Raw genomic sequence first — 16252 nt, forward strand, 5'->3', positions numbered from 1 at the left:
ATTAACTCAGATCTAGGATGTGTTATTTTTGTGTTCCCTAAATTTTTTTGAGCAGTGTATAAAAGTACCAATGCTGATTAGCGATACGCTAATCAGCGAATCAGTGACTGCGGTGCGGTGGGCTGGGCGCTAACTGAAGCTAACTACCTACCAAAGGGGCCTAAACTAACCTAAAACCTAACCGTCAATACTAGTGGGGGAAAAAAGTGACAGTTTACACTGATCACTTTTTCCCCTTTTACTAGTGAATGACAGGGTGATCAAGGGGTTAATTGGGGTGATCTGGGGCTAAATGTGTTGTGTCTTGTGTACTTACAGTGAATTGTGCTCTCTGCTGGAACCAACCAACCATATAAATATAATGTGTGAAATGGCTTGTGATTCGATTTTTTGAAAATCACCAGCCTGCCAGCGATGATCATTGGCTGGCAGGCTGGTGACGAACTTCTCCTTTAACTTTTGCCAGCCCGCACTGCGCATGCGCGGGCCGGCTATGAGCGTAATCTCGCGTCTCGCGAGATGACGCATCGGCACGTCTACGAGGAATGAATGGACCGCCTCCGGAACGCAATCCTGCGTTAGGCGGTCCGGAGGTGGTTAAAGGGGTTATCTCGTCATGGACAATAGGGGCATATCGCTAGGATATGCCCCCGTTGTCTTATAGGTGCGGGTCCCACTACTGGGACCCGCACCTATATAGAGAACGGAGCCCCGCAAGGTGGTGGCTGGAGGACTCCGGTCCGGCCACCACCAAGCCGGCTCCCCATAGAAGTGAATGGGAGCGTACCGCGCATGCGCAGCCCCCGCTCCCATTCATTTCTATGGGGCCGACGAAAAAAGCTATTTTTGCCGGCCCCATAGAAAATAAATGGAGGGCGGCTGCACATGCGCAGTGCGCTCTTCTTCACTTGCGGGGCTCCGTTCTCGATATATGTGCGGGTCCCAGTGGTGGGACCCGCACCTATAAGATAATGGGGGCATATCCTAACGATATGCCCCCATTGTCCTTGATGAGACAACCCCTTTAAGATAGAACATGTCTTATGATTAGGACAGTTCTATACAGCCATGTGCATGAGCCCTAAAGCAGAGCCGCCACAAGAAGTAGAGCGGACCGCGCATGTGCGGCTGCACTCCATTCATTTCTGTGGAACTGCTGAAAATAGCGGAGGGCTGGCTTAGCTATTTCCTTCAGCCCCATAGAAGAGAATGGGGCGGTGGCTGCGCTTGCGCAGTGCGCTTCACATTTATTTCTATGGGACTTCTGAAAATAAAACAGCAGGCATTCACTGTGTGTGGACATACACAGCTTGTGACGTACATGTTCATCAAATGTTGTGAAGGTTTGAAATCCCCAGCCACATCTAGTTGTACCGTAAGGCCCCTTTCACACGGGCGAGTTTTCCACGCGGGTGCAATGCGTGAGGTGAACGCATTGCTCTCGCACTGAATCCGGACCCATTCATTTCTATGGGGCTGTGCACATGAGAGGTGATTTTCACGCATCACTTGTGCGTTGCGTGAAAATCGCAGCATGCTCTATATTGTGCGTTTTTCACGCAACACAGGCCCCATAGAAGTAAATGGGGCTGCGTGAAAATCGCAAGCAAGTGCGGATGCAGTGCGATTTTCACGCATGGTTGCTAGGAGACGATCGGGATGGGGATCCAATCTTTATTATTTTCCCTTATAACATGGTTATAAGGGAAAATAATAGCATTCCGAACGGTTTCCGAACTACAAGGGTGCATTCACACAACTGCATATATTTTGCTGTCTACAGAATATGGTTCTGCAAAAAATATGTCTGACGTCCATGATGCATCCGTTTTTTGCAGGGCTGAGAATGGACATGCGGATATGTACCATATTTTTCCCCCCATAAGACGCATTCCCCCCCCCCCCCCCCAAAAGTGGGGGGAAAATGTCTTTGTGTCTTATGGTGGTGAATACTAATGAGCGCTTCCATTATGGAGGCGCTCATTAGTACCAGAGGACTGGGAAGGCTCTGTACTCACAACTTCCTGGTGGTCGGTTTTGCTGTGGCTGCGCACAGCGTGAGGGCGTTCTGTGACCTCACGCTGTGTGCGCCAGTTCACAGCACAGCCGACGGCAGGAAGAAGAGAATCGCGCTGTAGGTGAGGAGCGGCGGTGTCAGGAGAAGGAGAGGTAAGTGGATTTTTTATTTTAAGTTCTCTGTGGCATGGGGGCTCATGGAGGCTGATGAGAGGCATATGGGGTCTGATATGAGGCAATGGGGGCTGATGAGAGGCATGGGGCTCTTATCTGATTGGGGATCTGAGCTGAGGTTTGATCTGAGGTCTTATTGGGGTCTTATTAACATTGGGGGTCTGATAGGGGCTGTGAGCTGAGGTCTGATTAACATTGGGAGTCTGACTGCTGGTCTGACCTGAGGTCTAATGAAAAATATATTTTTTTCTTATTGTCCTTCTCTAAAACCTAGGTGCGTCTTATAGGGCGGAAAATACGGTCTCATTGAAATGAATGGGTCTGTGTGCGATCCGCAAAAAATACAGTCATCTGAATGGGGCCTTATCCACATGGAATCCACTCTTACTCCACTTCCCAATGTTTTCAATGGGAAATCCATACTGTAGTAAGGAGCATTTTTCCATCTGTATGCATGCCATGGGGAAAAAAAATAGCATGTTCATTCTTGGTGTGGCTCCCACATGGAAATTCCCATTGAAATTAATGGTCAAGTTTATTCAGTGCGAGAAATGCGCTTCGTGTGTCAGAGGTGTTTTCCGTCCTGAATGCAGCTCCTATGATACGGCCCTCACCGCATTACAATGATTTATAATGCTGTGTGTTCCTGCCTGACCTCAACTCTGATAAATTGTACTCATACACTGCTCGTCCGAAAAAAAAGTCGCCACCAAAAAAATTTAGTTGGACCGCCTTTAGCTTTGATTACGGCACGCATTCGCTGTGGCATTGTTTCGATAAGCTTCTGCAATGTCACAAGATTTATTTCCATCCAGTGTTGCATGAATTTTTCACCAAGATCTTGCATTGATGATGGTAGAGTCTGACCGCTGCGCAAAGCCTTCTCCAGCACATCCCAAAGATTCTCAATGGGGTTAAGGTCTGGACTCTGTGGTGGCCAATCCATGTGTGACAATGATGTCTCATGCTCCCTGAACCACTCTTTCACAATTTGAGCCTGATGAATCCTGGCATTGTCATCTTGGAATATGCCCGTGCCATCAGGGAAGAACACATGCATTGATGGAATAACCTGGTCATTCAGTATGTTCAGGTAGTCGGCTGACCTCATTCTTGGAGCACATACTGTTGCTGAACCTAGACCTGACCAACTGCAGCAACCCCAGATCATAGCACTGCCCCCACAGGCTGGTACAGGAGGCACTAGGCATGATGGGTGCATCACTTCATCTGCCTCTCTTCTTACCCTGATGCGCCCATCACTCTGGAACAGGGTAAATCTGGACTCATCAGACCACATCACCTTCTTCCATTGCTCCAGAGTCCAATCTTTATGCTCCCTAGCAAATTGAAGCCTTTTTTTCTGGTTTGCCTCACTGATTAGTGGTTTTCTTACGGCTACACAGCTGTTCAGTCCCAATCCTTTGAGTTCCCTTCGCATTGTGCGTGTGGAAATGCTCTTACTTTCACTATTAAGCATAGCCCTGAGTTCTACTGTTGTTTTTCTTCGATTTGATTTCACCAAACGTTTAAGTGATCGCCAATAACGATCATTCAGGATCTTTTTCCCGCCACATTTCTTCATCGAATACGATGGGTCCAGTTTTTAATAATGCGTTGGACAGTTCTTAACCCAATTTTAGTAGTTTCTGCAATCTCCTTAGATTCTCTGCTTGATGCATGCCAATGATTTGACCCTTCTCAAACACACTAACATATTTTCCACGACCACGAGATGTGTCTTTCGACATGGTTGTTTAAGAAATGAGAAGCAACTCATTGCCCCAGTTGGGGTTAAATAACTTATTGCCAGCTGAAAGATAATTGCCCATGCAGTAATTATCCAATAGGAGGCTCATAACTATTTGCTTAGTTAAATCCAGGTGGCGACTTTTTTTTTTGGACAGGCAGTATATAATGTGAAAGTTGAGGTCAGGTAGGAACACACAACATTATAAATCATTGTAATGCCATGTCATAGGAGCAGCGTTCAGACACAGGGAGCACTGAATGCGCTCATGTGAAATTGGCCAATAGGAGGTCTAAAAATCCCATCCAAATCTGCACTAAAAAACACTTAAACTGGAAAGCTGCACAGAGAACATGTAGAGTTTTGATGCAGAGTCTGCTCCTACATTTTCAGCATGCTGATACAACTGTGTGGACATATTATTAGGCCTCATGCACATGACTATGTCCATATTTGAGTCCGCAAAATACAGATACCTTCCATAAGCGTTCCATATTTTTATCACGAGAAGGGGCTATTCTCATCCACAACACAATAGGACCTGCTCTATACTATGCAGAATAGCTAAACGGATCTGCAAAAATACAGATGTAGTCAAGGCACCATAGAAATTAATGAGTTAGTAGCGCCTTCCACAAAAACTGTGGATAGCATATGGATAAGAGATAGGGTGGTGTGCGTGAAGCCTGCTGGTTCTGATGTGGAGCATTCAAGTTCTTTTGTTCACGGACAGTTTTCTTTTGTGTTTTTTTTTTCCCCAACAAGCAAAAACATTTTAAAGCATGAAGAATAAAGGGGAACTCTCCATCAGTGTTTTTGTATGGTAAAGTAGAGGAAATCCACCAACACTGTATTAAAATAAGCAGGGACGGATTAGGGACTTAAAATGGCCCTGGAAAAAAAACTAAAAGTGTCCCCATGTAATTAGGTCCAACTAAAGTAGGCACGGACAACAGAAGTACACAGTGCCAGCAATACCATGATGCAGCACAAAATACTGCCGCCCTTGCCACAACTTTATTCAACTGTATCACAGTCATGAGGATGGTAATACAGCTGAGTTCAGGAGGGCACCGGCGGCCGTTGAGCATCAGACCGTTATGTACCTGGCCTGGAACCATCAGGAGTGCTTGGGTGGTTCCCTAGTCATCAGCCCACCGGGAAATTTCCCTGTTGGGTTTATGTCCAATAAGCCCCTGAAAATAAGGTCATAGGATACAGATCAATTAAAGATGTGGCAATTTAGGGTGACTAGACACTTCATCCAAGGCCCTAGTACCCAGAACACCACCTCTGAAGGACGCTAGAGCCTTGGATGAAGCATCAAGCCATATGAAACAGCCATCACCTTTAATGCTCTATATCCTACGACCTTATTTTAATAAAGTGGTCACTGCATCGGTGTTAAATGACGCAAAACTTTTTATACTTCACTATATGACTACCGGATCTGCTATCTTGGCCACTGACCACCACTGTGGGAATTTTACTTTAGTTTCCTCTGAAATAAGCAATGCTATAAATAACATGTCCATATAGCTTATACGCTTTCCGTGACTGTCCAATGAGCCAGAATCTCTCCCAAGTGAATTCGAGAGAGACCAACAGGAGCTAAACGGGACACCTGTCCAATGCGCATTGCAGACCTTTCTCTCTAGCAATTAGCACACAGACCCGTGCTCATACCAGTTTCTGAAATGTTCCTTTCACTTTTTTGAAAGAAGACATTTCTGCAAATATGTATATTGACTTAACAGTGGCTGTAAAGGTAGAGCTGCAAAGTAAATAACGTTTCCACTGAATGGTGAGCTGTCCAGTGAATAGTTTGCTTGCATTTATTGGAATTTTGCCCCATTTCTTCTCTTTTGCCCAAGAAGACACTGTCAATTTTATTCAGGGTAAAGTCCATTTACATTTGAAATTCAGAAATTGTCTGAAGTGATTTCTCACGTTGCAAATTTCCCCAGTAGAAACTTCACGGCAGACATAGGAATAATGTTATTGTCATGTTGTTTTTCCCAATGAAAGATTGTTGCTGAACGGATAAAGTATGTTTAATCCTGTAAGCTCCAAATCCTATTTGCTCTTGACATCTGTCAATGGAGAGAGAGAAGAAACACTGAGAGACATCTATCTGTATCCAGCAAAGCTGTTATGTTGGTTTGCAGCTGCTAAGAATCGCATTCCATTTCTATTTGCTCTCTATTTTGAACTCGAAGAAGACTTTTTATTTTCATTGACCTCTGAGACAATGGAGCGTCATCTCGGAGCATCCGACCCGTGGACCAAGCCAAAGCGTAAGGACTTTCTACTTATTTGCTAAATTCATACATACAGAATCACACAATGGGCTGTGCTCCTTCACATAATGGGATCATTCAAACCCTTGCAAAAAATGCAGCTAACCCATTAAAGAAAAACAAAGCACTTCTTCCTCCTGACAATGGACATAATGGAATTACAGTCCCTCTATCGGACAACAAAAATGAAGAAATCAAGCAGAAAGAAGAATTGCAAAAAGGAGATTGCCAGTTGGAGAAAAGTGATCCCAGTAGCTTTACTGGACCTCATAATGGATCTTTTTCCGATGATCAAGGAAAATACGACAAACTCAACACTGCTGATGAAGGAATGGTTAATTTAACATACCAAAAGAGGAGAACTATAAGAAAACATAGCTCGACTGGTTCAGAGCTAGAGATAACCGGCACAGTGCAACTAGATGGAAATCCAAGAAAAAATAGAAAGTCAAAAAGCCAACGGCTTGGTAAACACAGTCGACGTGCGAAAACAAACCAAGCAGTTTTACTTGATATAGAAAAAAAGGTTGATTTCCCTGAAGAGCTTGTTAAGGCTCACCAAGATGCGTATGCATTCCTGAACCCTAATCTTTCAAAATATGAAGCTGTCATTTCTATGGCAAATCAAGCAGCACAGACTCATCTTATCATGCAGCAAATGATTAGCTTCATGGCCCTGAGATTTGATGATATCAATCAATGCTTGGAAGAAATTGCCGAAGATGGAGAAAAACTTTTAAAAGCTGTAGGGAGCAACCTCACTTGGCCTTTTGGAAAAGGAGATCCTGCTGAACAACCAGATTTACTGCAGCAGTTGTTGCAGTATACAATTAATAAAATGCAATCCTTAAATGGTACGGTGTCCTCTGTGACCACCAGTGCCTTGCAAGATACCTACAGTTTATTCCAGTCAGCTGTTAGCAAATTTCAGGAAAAGTTGAAACATAAGGAGCACTGTGATGAGAGACTCCTCAAGATGATCAAATCTTTGGAGGATTCTGCAACAGGATCTACACAGCACCATCCAAATGATACAGCTCTTTATTCTGAAGATAGTGGAATTGGCGGTGATTCAGAATCTATGAGAGGATATAGATCCCCAGAGAAGATGGAAAGAAAGTCTAGTATTGACTCATCAGGTCAAGTAAGTTTGACGAGTGGAGTTGTAAGAACACGCAAAATGTCAACCAATAAAGACAAGATGTTTGACCTAAATCAGAAGTGTACATCTGCCCAAAAAGAAAAAAAACATTCATCTGGGGCACAGGAAAACTATTCACATGTTTCAAAACAAATGTGTATGTCAAGCAGCCCTTCAATGAGCTCACTAGGGACCACTGCCACTTTGGGAGAAGATATTGATCCAGAATCAGAAGAATCAACTAGTAGTGATGAGACTTGTGATGAAAGTGAAGATAATAAAAGCTTAGCAAGTCAAATCACCTTAACACAGAGACCTATGACCTCTCCAGCAGGTATGGGTCCTTATAAACATCCATCCAAATGGTTGGAGAACCCGGAGAATGAGGAGATGACATTAAAAATGAAAGAAGCCATCAGTGAAAAGATTAAGTTTGTTCCTGGCAAATCAATAAGTAATGTGTGGACTAGAGAAGAAATTAATTCTGATTTTGTGAGGCCTAGGAGTGCAGATGGGAGCAACAGAAGAACCTCTAGTCACAGAAGGTCTCGATCTGCAGAATCACTTAGAAGTCAATCTGAGGATCCTACACTACTAGAACTTCAAAGGACACAGAAAGAGCTTAGCAAAAAGTTGGAACAACTGTACTCCTCAACAAAAACCACAGACGTAATGCAGAATCCAGTGAAGTCATTTTCGCACTCTGGTAACATAACATCTAGTAATAATTTATCAACCTACAAACTGAAGGCCTGTCTTGCTAAAAGTTTTAATATATTGCCTAGTCAGGAAAGAGTTGCCATAAGAAAGACTGATATGAGTATGGCAGGGGTCGCAAATGGCAACCCAACAACTAAAGCATTAGAAACATCACTATATCTGCAAGATGCCAAAGCAGAAGAAAAGTTTCTTGTGGAAGAGCGAACACTGGACAGCATAATTGAATCTCCACGGCAGTCTGTTCGGAAACTTATCCAAACATTTAGCCCAGGGGATGACACCAGAAAAACCACAAATGTGAAAACCCTGGGACCCCTCAGATGTGTTAGAAAATTTGGAATTCCTGTTCTTCCTCCAACAATTCCAGGTTATAGAGGATTACAACTTTTGGATGACAAAACAATAGAAAATGCTCCAAGTGGATTTACTACAACTATGCTTACTACTGATTTATCTTCAAAACCTTATGATGTGGCCAGAGCTGATGCAAATGAATCTGGAAATTTTGATTTTGAGAACCTCCCACCTCCTCCCCTTGAAATACTTATGGATGATTCATTCAACTTGCTCTCAGCTAATGATCAAGAAAAAGACATCAGCTTTACTTGCACAATGAAGCCACCCATGTCTCAAAAAATGAAGGCCTCAATAAATATAAAGAATGTGTTACCAAGCAAAAATACTTCTGATATCTACATGTCCAAAGACTGGGCATGTAGGAAAGAAGATCTAGTTAATAATGAACTTAGAAAATGCTCTTTACAAACTGATCGTCTTTCTATTCATAAGGAATTATGTACAGACCTTCAGAAAAAGCATGAAATAGAACAGGCTGCTAACTTGTATAAGCAGTCACATAAAATAATCCATTTACAGAATCCAAGTGATGTTGAAGTAGTGAGAACTGACAAACATAACAGAGAGCTGTGTTCTGTTGCATCCATGGTTAAACCAAAACAATATTCCCCTACAGTACAGAGAAATGAGATCTTAAGAAAACTTTCTCCTACAAGACCTGCAGCTTCATCTCCACCAACTGATAGAAAACTAGCAAGTCCACCAACCATCAAGGCTATACAAAAAACTCACTACCATGTACAACAACCCTCTTCTCTAGTCCTGAAAACATCTAGCACAAGTACTCCAAGAGAATCAAGTTTTCCTAATGAGATGATACTAGCTAGCCCCCCATCACAAAGAAAGCTCCCTAATCCCCCATCCCAACAAAAGCCATCAAGTCCTCCTCAAGTAGGAAAACAACAGAGCCCACCAGGCCAACGTAGACTTCCAAGTCCCCCTCAAATACGGAGGCAACAGAGTCCACCAAGCCAACATAGGCAACCAAGTCCACCTCAAATACGAAGACAACAGAGTCCACCAAGTCAGCATAGACAGCCAAGTCCTCCTCAAATACGAAGACAACAGAGTCCACCAAGTCAGCATAGACAGCCAAGTCCCCCTCAAATTCGAAGACAACAGAGTCCACCAAGCCAACATAGGCAACCAAGTCCACCTCAGATACGAAGACAACAGAGTCCAACAAATCAGCATAGACAGCCAAGTCCCCCTCAACTTCGAAGACAACAGAGTCCACCAAGCCAATATAGGCAACCAAGTCCCCCTCAAATACAAAAGCAACCAAGTCCACCAAGCCAACGTAAGCTACCAAGTACACCTCAAATATTAAGTCAACAAAGCCCACCAAGTCAACGGAGGCTACCAAGTCCTCCACAAACTCGTTGTGAGCCTAGCCCCCCTTCTTATTCTACACCATCTCCTCCAGTTTCTCCATCCCATACAGGGTTAAGGCACAGTTCTGAGGACCAACAATCTTCTTCAAAAATGATTGGTAATGCACAGTCAATATTTTGCCCATCGTCTTCTTCATTATTTGAAGCCAAGCCTCCATCACCAACAGCCACGAGTAGGGCAGAAACTGTTTTGAACCAAGTTCAGACTCCTGTTCTGAGGCACACTTTCTCTATTCGTCAATATAATGACCAGCAACGAAGAGTTGCAATGAGTGCAGCTAACCCTCAACCTTTTGTCCGGAGGTCTTATTCTGACCGGAGACCAAGAGTTCAGCTACGTCTTCCAACATCCATTTCTGCTAACGCCGTCAGTGATTTGGCTCTTCAGCAAACCAGGTAGGACATAAGACTAAAATATATATTGTGGCAGAACTCTACAGCGGGTGATTTGTCTGTAATAGCTCATGTTGTACTGCCTGTGACAGGAAAGTGTGTTTCATTCTAATGGCATGTCAAGACTAATTGATAATGCCTTAAAGGTAATTCATGCGGAAACCCATGGGGTTGTAAATCATTGTCCTAGGTCTGGAATGTGCAATTATACCATCTTAGCATATGACTCCAGTGAGAACCGTCACTAGGCACCAATGGCACTTCCCGTCTGGCCAAGAGGAAACTCCTCCACAATAATGCCATAAGAGTCCACCTTTAGGGCAGAGTCCCCCATCCCACTGGACTCTACAGACATAGCTGTACTCACTGTGCTGTGCTCTTTCCATAACCAGGGGCGTAACTACCATAGCGGCAGACCATGGGGCCCAGGGCAAGAGGGGGCCCAGTTGTAGTTGGGATTATCTCCTCTTCTACTGGAGGTGAAAACTTGGTCAGGATTCTACCCTCTGAAGGAACAACTTTTAGCAAATGAGGCAGTGGAAAAATGGCCAAGGGTCATTGAAAAGGGGTGAGGCAGAAACCCTTCTGTCCTGTGTGGGGAGCCTGGTTTAATCCTTGGTATGGGGCCCTTACTTCTCTATTTACGCCACTGTCCATAACTCCCAAAGAAGTGAATGGGAGTTATGGAACCAGAGCCGCACAGTGAACTACATTGTCTTTGTGAAGTTTAAAATGTGGAGACAGTGTGGCTTGATGTGCCATGCTCCTTCCATAACTCCTATTCACTTCTATGGAGTTTACAGAAATAGTGTAGCACAATGTACTCAGCTATTCCTGTAATCCAGGCCACCGCTTGCATCCTGGATGCTAAAACCAGGACATGAATGATAAAGTGGAAGGGGCACCCCCGTTCTAGATGTGGGAACCGTATGATCATGAAAATACCCCTTTACATGAAGCAAATTACAGAGGCCAGTGGGATAGGGTGAGATGGGAAGGGTTTGGAGAAATATGGGTGGGACATGCAACTATTAGAGAATTATGTCTTATTCTGTGGATTTCTGTTTGCGATCAGAATACCCCTTTAGTTAGAGAACAGATTTTCTGGGCTTCCTGTGAGTAATCTCATTAAGGAAGATTACAGCCCCTCCCCCAGCTAATATGGCTGACAACCTGGAACAATAGGTTGCACTCATCTGAGTAGTTACATAGTTTTCCAGCAGAAAGGAAATTCATGCATGATTATAAAATGAATAAGGAGGTTTTTCCCCCCCAAAAAAGATTGGCATGTCACAAAAGTCAATTCCACAAATCCTGAGAACACATTTAATGCTATGACCTCTGGCACACTGTTGGCCGCACATTCACTGTTCTCCCCTACTTATAATATGGTAGCCATAGAGGTGCATAGCACCTAACGGAGCTTCTGCAGTGACACATGGTTACCTCCTGCGCACAGCTCTGCTACGTGTATGAGGCCAATCTCTTGCCTAGATTTACTAATGTGTCTGCACCAAAAATCTGTCAAAAAAATTTGCAATTTGGCACAGCTAGGGTTTCTACACCTTTTTCCTTACTTAACAAGGGGATAGAGCTTCACAGGAAAGTGGCGGGTCTAACATGCACCATTTTGCACCCAAATAAAGTCACAATTCTGGCGTAAACATCTGTCTGGTATTGTCAGAGAAAAGTGTCTGTCCCTGCACTAGATTTATCACTGCACTTATCCGGTGCAGGTCTTTACACTCAGGATTAGTAAATCTGGGCCTGTGTCTTATCTTTTTAAAATTTCATTACATAACATCCACCCTTTTTGTTTAATTTAATTAAGTACCCCTTCGCTGATACTGTCATCTTTGTTCTTTTTTTCAAATACCCCTGGCATGCCCCGCTGTGCCCCCCTGCAATTTTCACGTCCATTATGTAAATTGAGCATTTATCTGTAAAGAGTAAATCAAGGCAACTGGACGTACTGTAGATTTCTTGAAAACGTTTCACTCGTTCTTCCAACGAGCTTTCTCAATTCTGAGTGACCGTACAAGAATTCTCTGGGAATAAATATGTAACTGAATCAACATCTGGTAATTATACCCAGCATGGGGTCAGAGGTCACTATACCCAGCATGGGGTCAAAGGTGTTGATTCCATTATCCTAATTGGAGTCAGTAGGTGATAAAGACTTCCCAGAAAAAGATGTCAAGACAGCATTGTATGTGGCAGACAATAGATGTCTAACCCCCCCGCCTCTATTCAAGCTTGGGTTCTCAATTTTTACGTAGATGGCCTCCTTCGCACCTCGTTTGTACCAATCGGCCTCCTGGTGTGACCTGTTTTCTGGGAAGTCTTTATCACTTATTAGGATAATGGAATCAACCCCTTTGACCCCATGCTGGGTATAATGACCTCTGACCCCATGCTGGGTATAATTACCAGATGTTGATTCAGTTACATATTTATTCCCAGAGAATTCTTGTACGGTCACTCAGAATTGAGAAAGCTCGTTGGAAGAACGAATAAAACGTTTTCAAGAAATCTACAGTACGTCAAGTTGCCTCCTCCCTGTACCGATGCTTAGTATTAACATACTGGGCACAAAAACTACAGGGGGCACAGCGGGGCATGCCAGGAGTATTTGAAAAAACACCAATGATGGCAGCATCAGCGGAGGGTACCCCACAAGTAAAGGTACTTGAGTAAACAAAAACAAAATACATGAAAGGTCCTCTTAAAGGGGTTTTGCAGTTAGACAAAATAATAAATAACACCAGCATTGAACCTTTCTGCATTATATAAGTCAAATGAAGTTCTGGGGGCATTATGACTCCTCTGGCATAATTGCAATCTGTGACCTGAGCCATGAGTTCCATCCCAGCACAAGACTCATAGGGAGTATCTGTAGCATCAGGTCTCTGCCTCTCCTTCCCCTCCCATCTCGAAGATTCAAGCCTGCTTGAAGCCCTGCTGGAAAAACCCTACCCTAAGAGCTCTTGCACACAAACTTGTTTTTTGTCTGTGTCCGTTCCATTTTTTGTGTGCATTCCCCATTGATCCCCGAACCAATCCCCCCCCCCCCCCCCCCATTTCTGGGTCCTCAGCCAGTTGGTATCCTCTTTCCGCATAGACATATGACATCACTGAGGACACTTTCTGGACGTTCAAAGGGGGACTCTTACGGTTCATTGCGTGAAAGATCCATTTTTTCTACATATTTATAGACTTTAATCGTTTTCTCTTACAAAATAGTGCAAAAACTATCTGAATATAGAAAGTTCTGAAATTCTAATTGTATCAAACAATGCAATAATATACAAGGTGGGATCCAAAATACAGAGAGGAACCGACAAATACTTTCTGCATCAATATTGTAAATGCAATAATGAAAATCTATACCTCAGATCAAAAAGAGGGACATTTGTGGAGCAAAGAGGGACAGAGAGACATGGGTCAAAAAGAGGGACTGTCTCTCCAAAAGAGGGACACTTGGGAGGTCTGAATGAACCATACTGTACTTCTATATACTTCCAACTTCATACAGTCGTGGTTAACTGATATAAGTTTGTGAGCTAAAATAAACTGGTATGCTCCACGACATGTATTTTTTTTGGATGCATTCTCCTATAGAAGCACAATAGTAAGAGGAGAATATGGTGCCTTACATTCAGCTGCTCATGAACAGACTATCTGTAACGGGGAGCCGGCGACGCGCTTCCCCTCTGCAGTGCTGCTGGCATCCCGCCAGTGAAGAGTCGAGAGGACGGGGCCGGCATCCTCATCTCCATAGCAACCAGAGGGCGGGCAGGACCCGGCCGCACACGCTTCTTCGGCGTGGCTGGCGTCCTCCATCCCCTAGGCCAGTGATGGCGAACCTATGGCACGGGTGCCAGAGGCGGCACTCAGAGCCCTCTCTGTGGGCACCCGCATCCTGGAAAAAGTCTATGGTGTACCAATAAGCCTTAGACTTTTCCTGCCATTCATCAGCGAAGGGCGCGCTATGAACGGCACAGGCAGTTATTATAGCTAAATGATAAAGTACATGGAAGATACACTATATTGGTATTCAGGTTAAATTGCCATGTTGGCACTTTGTGATAAATAAGTGGGTTTAGGTTGCAGTTTGGGCACTCGGTCTCTAAAAGGTTCACCATCACTGCCCTAGGCAATGAGCACATGGGGAACTGAGTGCAGATATTGATGAGTCGGCGCTCAGCTGTTCTGAGTTGCGGGGGGACAGGTCATGTGACACTGGCCACGTCACATGACCCATCAGGAAGACCTATTTAAACAGGTAACCTGCTGGCCACAGGTTGTCTGTGATTGGTCTTGCTACCCTCACCAGCAGTTTACTATTGTGCATTTCTGTGTTCTTGGACCTCGTCCTTTTATCTCGACCTTGTGACCTCTTGACGTGACCTCTTGGCTTCTGACTCCGGATTGCGTTTTGACCTCGTTATTGTATTGCTCCCTGTGTACCTACGTTACCTCCTGGCTTTGACTTTGGCTTGCCTGACTCTGTTATGGTATTCCTCTTATCTTCTTAGGCCCCTGCACGTATCTAAGCGAGGGACTGCCGCCAAGTTGTAAGCCGTCGGTTAGGACGGGCCCTGCAAGTAGGCAGGTACAGAGGTGGGGTGGAGTTTAGGGCAGCACTTATCCTCCCCTCTGTCGTGGCAGAATCACAGGCCTTACCTAAAACCATGGACCCTATGCGAGTCCTTACGGATCAAGTACATAGTCTCGCTCAAATGGTACAGGATTTGGCAGAGAGGCTACAGCAGCAGGAATTGCATCAACCCCCACCCGTAGCAATTTCCTCCGCTCAAAATCTTGAAACTTATGTCAAACTGCCCGACCATTTTTCAGGGGATAAAAAGTATTTCCTGACATTTAAAGAAAGCTGCAAGCTTTATTTTTGTTTACGTCCACATTCTTCAGTTTCTGAACAACAAAGGGTAGGCATTGTTATCTCTTTGTTGTAGGGAGACCCGCAAGAATGGGCTTACTCTCTCCCCATGGATTCCCCTTATCTAGCTAATGTTGAAGTATTTTTTCAGGCTTTAAGTGTACTGTACGATGAACCTGATAAGTCGGTCGTAGCTGAGAGTCAATTAAGGTCTCTTGGTCAGGGAGACAGACCCATGGAGGAATATTGCACAAAATTCCGGAAATGGTGCGTTTCCTCTGGTTGGAATGATCCAGTGCTTAGATGTCAGTTTCGGTTGGGGCTCTCAGAAGACTTGAAAGATATGTTGGTCAGTTACCCCCCTCCCTAACACTTTAGAAAAGACAAAGAGAACAACTGACGTCTCCACTGGTGGTGGTAACACCCGACCCCTCACCCTCAAGAGTTCAATTGGAGAATCATCCAGAAGAGCTCATGCAGCTCGGAATGACCAGGAGGGATCTTAGACGTCAAAAGGGTTCCTGCTTCTACTGCAGAGAATCGTATCACTGGTTACGACAATGTCCTAAAGTTCCTCGTTCTGGGAGATCTCTACGTCCTGACGCCCAGAAGAATAAGGTATTTCCCAAGGTTGTTAAATAGAAAGTGTTTTTGCCGGTGGTTGTTTCTTTTGGCTCCAGTAAGGGCTCTGGAAGGGCATTTGTTGATTCTGGGTCTGCCGCTAATTTTATTGACCATAACTTTGCTATTTCCCCTGGTGTGCCCATGTTGTCCCTTGCTAACCCTATTCATATCATTGCTATCGATTCCACGCCATTAGTGGGCGGGACAGTAGAATATTGTACTCCGGAATTAACCTTGACTGTGGGGGTCTTTCATATGGAGTGTACTTCTCTTTTGATTCCAAAAAATTTACCCGTGGAGGTAGTTCTGGGTATACCTTGGCTCCAGGTTCATAATCCAGTCATCAACTGGTCCATGGGTGAATTAGAAAAGTGGGGAGTGAAATGTGATTCATGTTGTCTACCTGTTATTTAGGCTGGAGTCTCTGCAGAGTCAAACTCTCTTCCCACTTACATTAGTGACTTTACTGATGTTTTTTCTATG

The 16252-nt window shown here is 44.2% G+C and overlaps 1 protein-coding gene across 1 annotated transcript in view; it reads left to right on the top strand.

Annotated features, from left to right (window-relative positions):
* The first annotated feature begins 6286 nt into the window (after nt 1-6286).
* PCARE (photoreceptor cilium actin regulator) overlaps nt 6287-16252 on the top strand; it is a 37027-nt gene continuing 27061 nt past the window's right edge. Inside the window, exon 1 of the mRNA XM_040430233.1 lies at nt 6287-10248. Coding sequence (XP_040286167.1) covers nt 6287-10248 — 3962 coding nt within the window. The remainder of the gene's footprint in view (nt 10249-16252) is intronic.

Source organism: Bufo bufo, chromosome 4, assembly GCF_905171765.1.
Source record: "Bufo bufo chromosome 4, aBufBuf1.1, whole genome shotgun sequence".
Taxonomy (NCBI): Eukaryota; Metazoa; Chordata; class Amphibia; order Anura; family Bufonidae; genus Bufo; species Bufo bufo.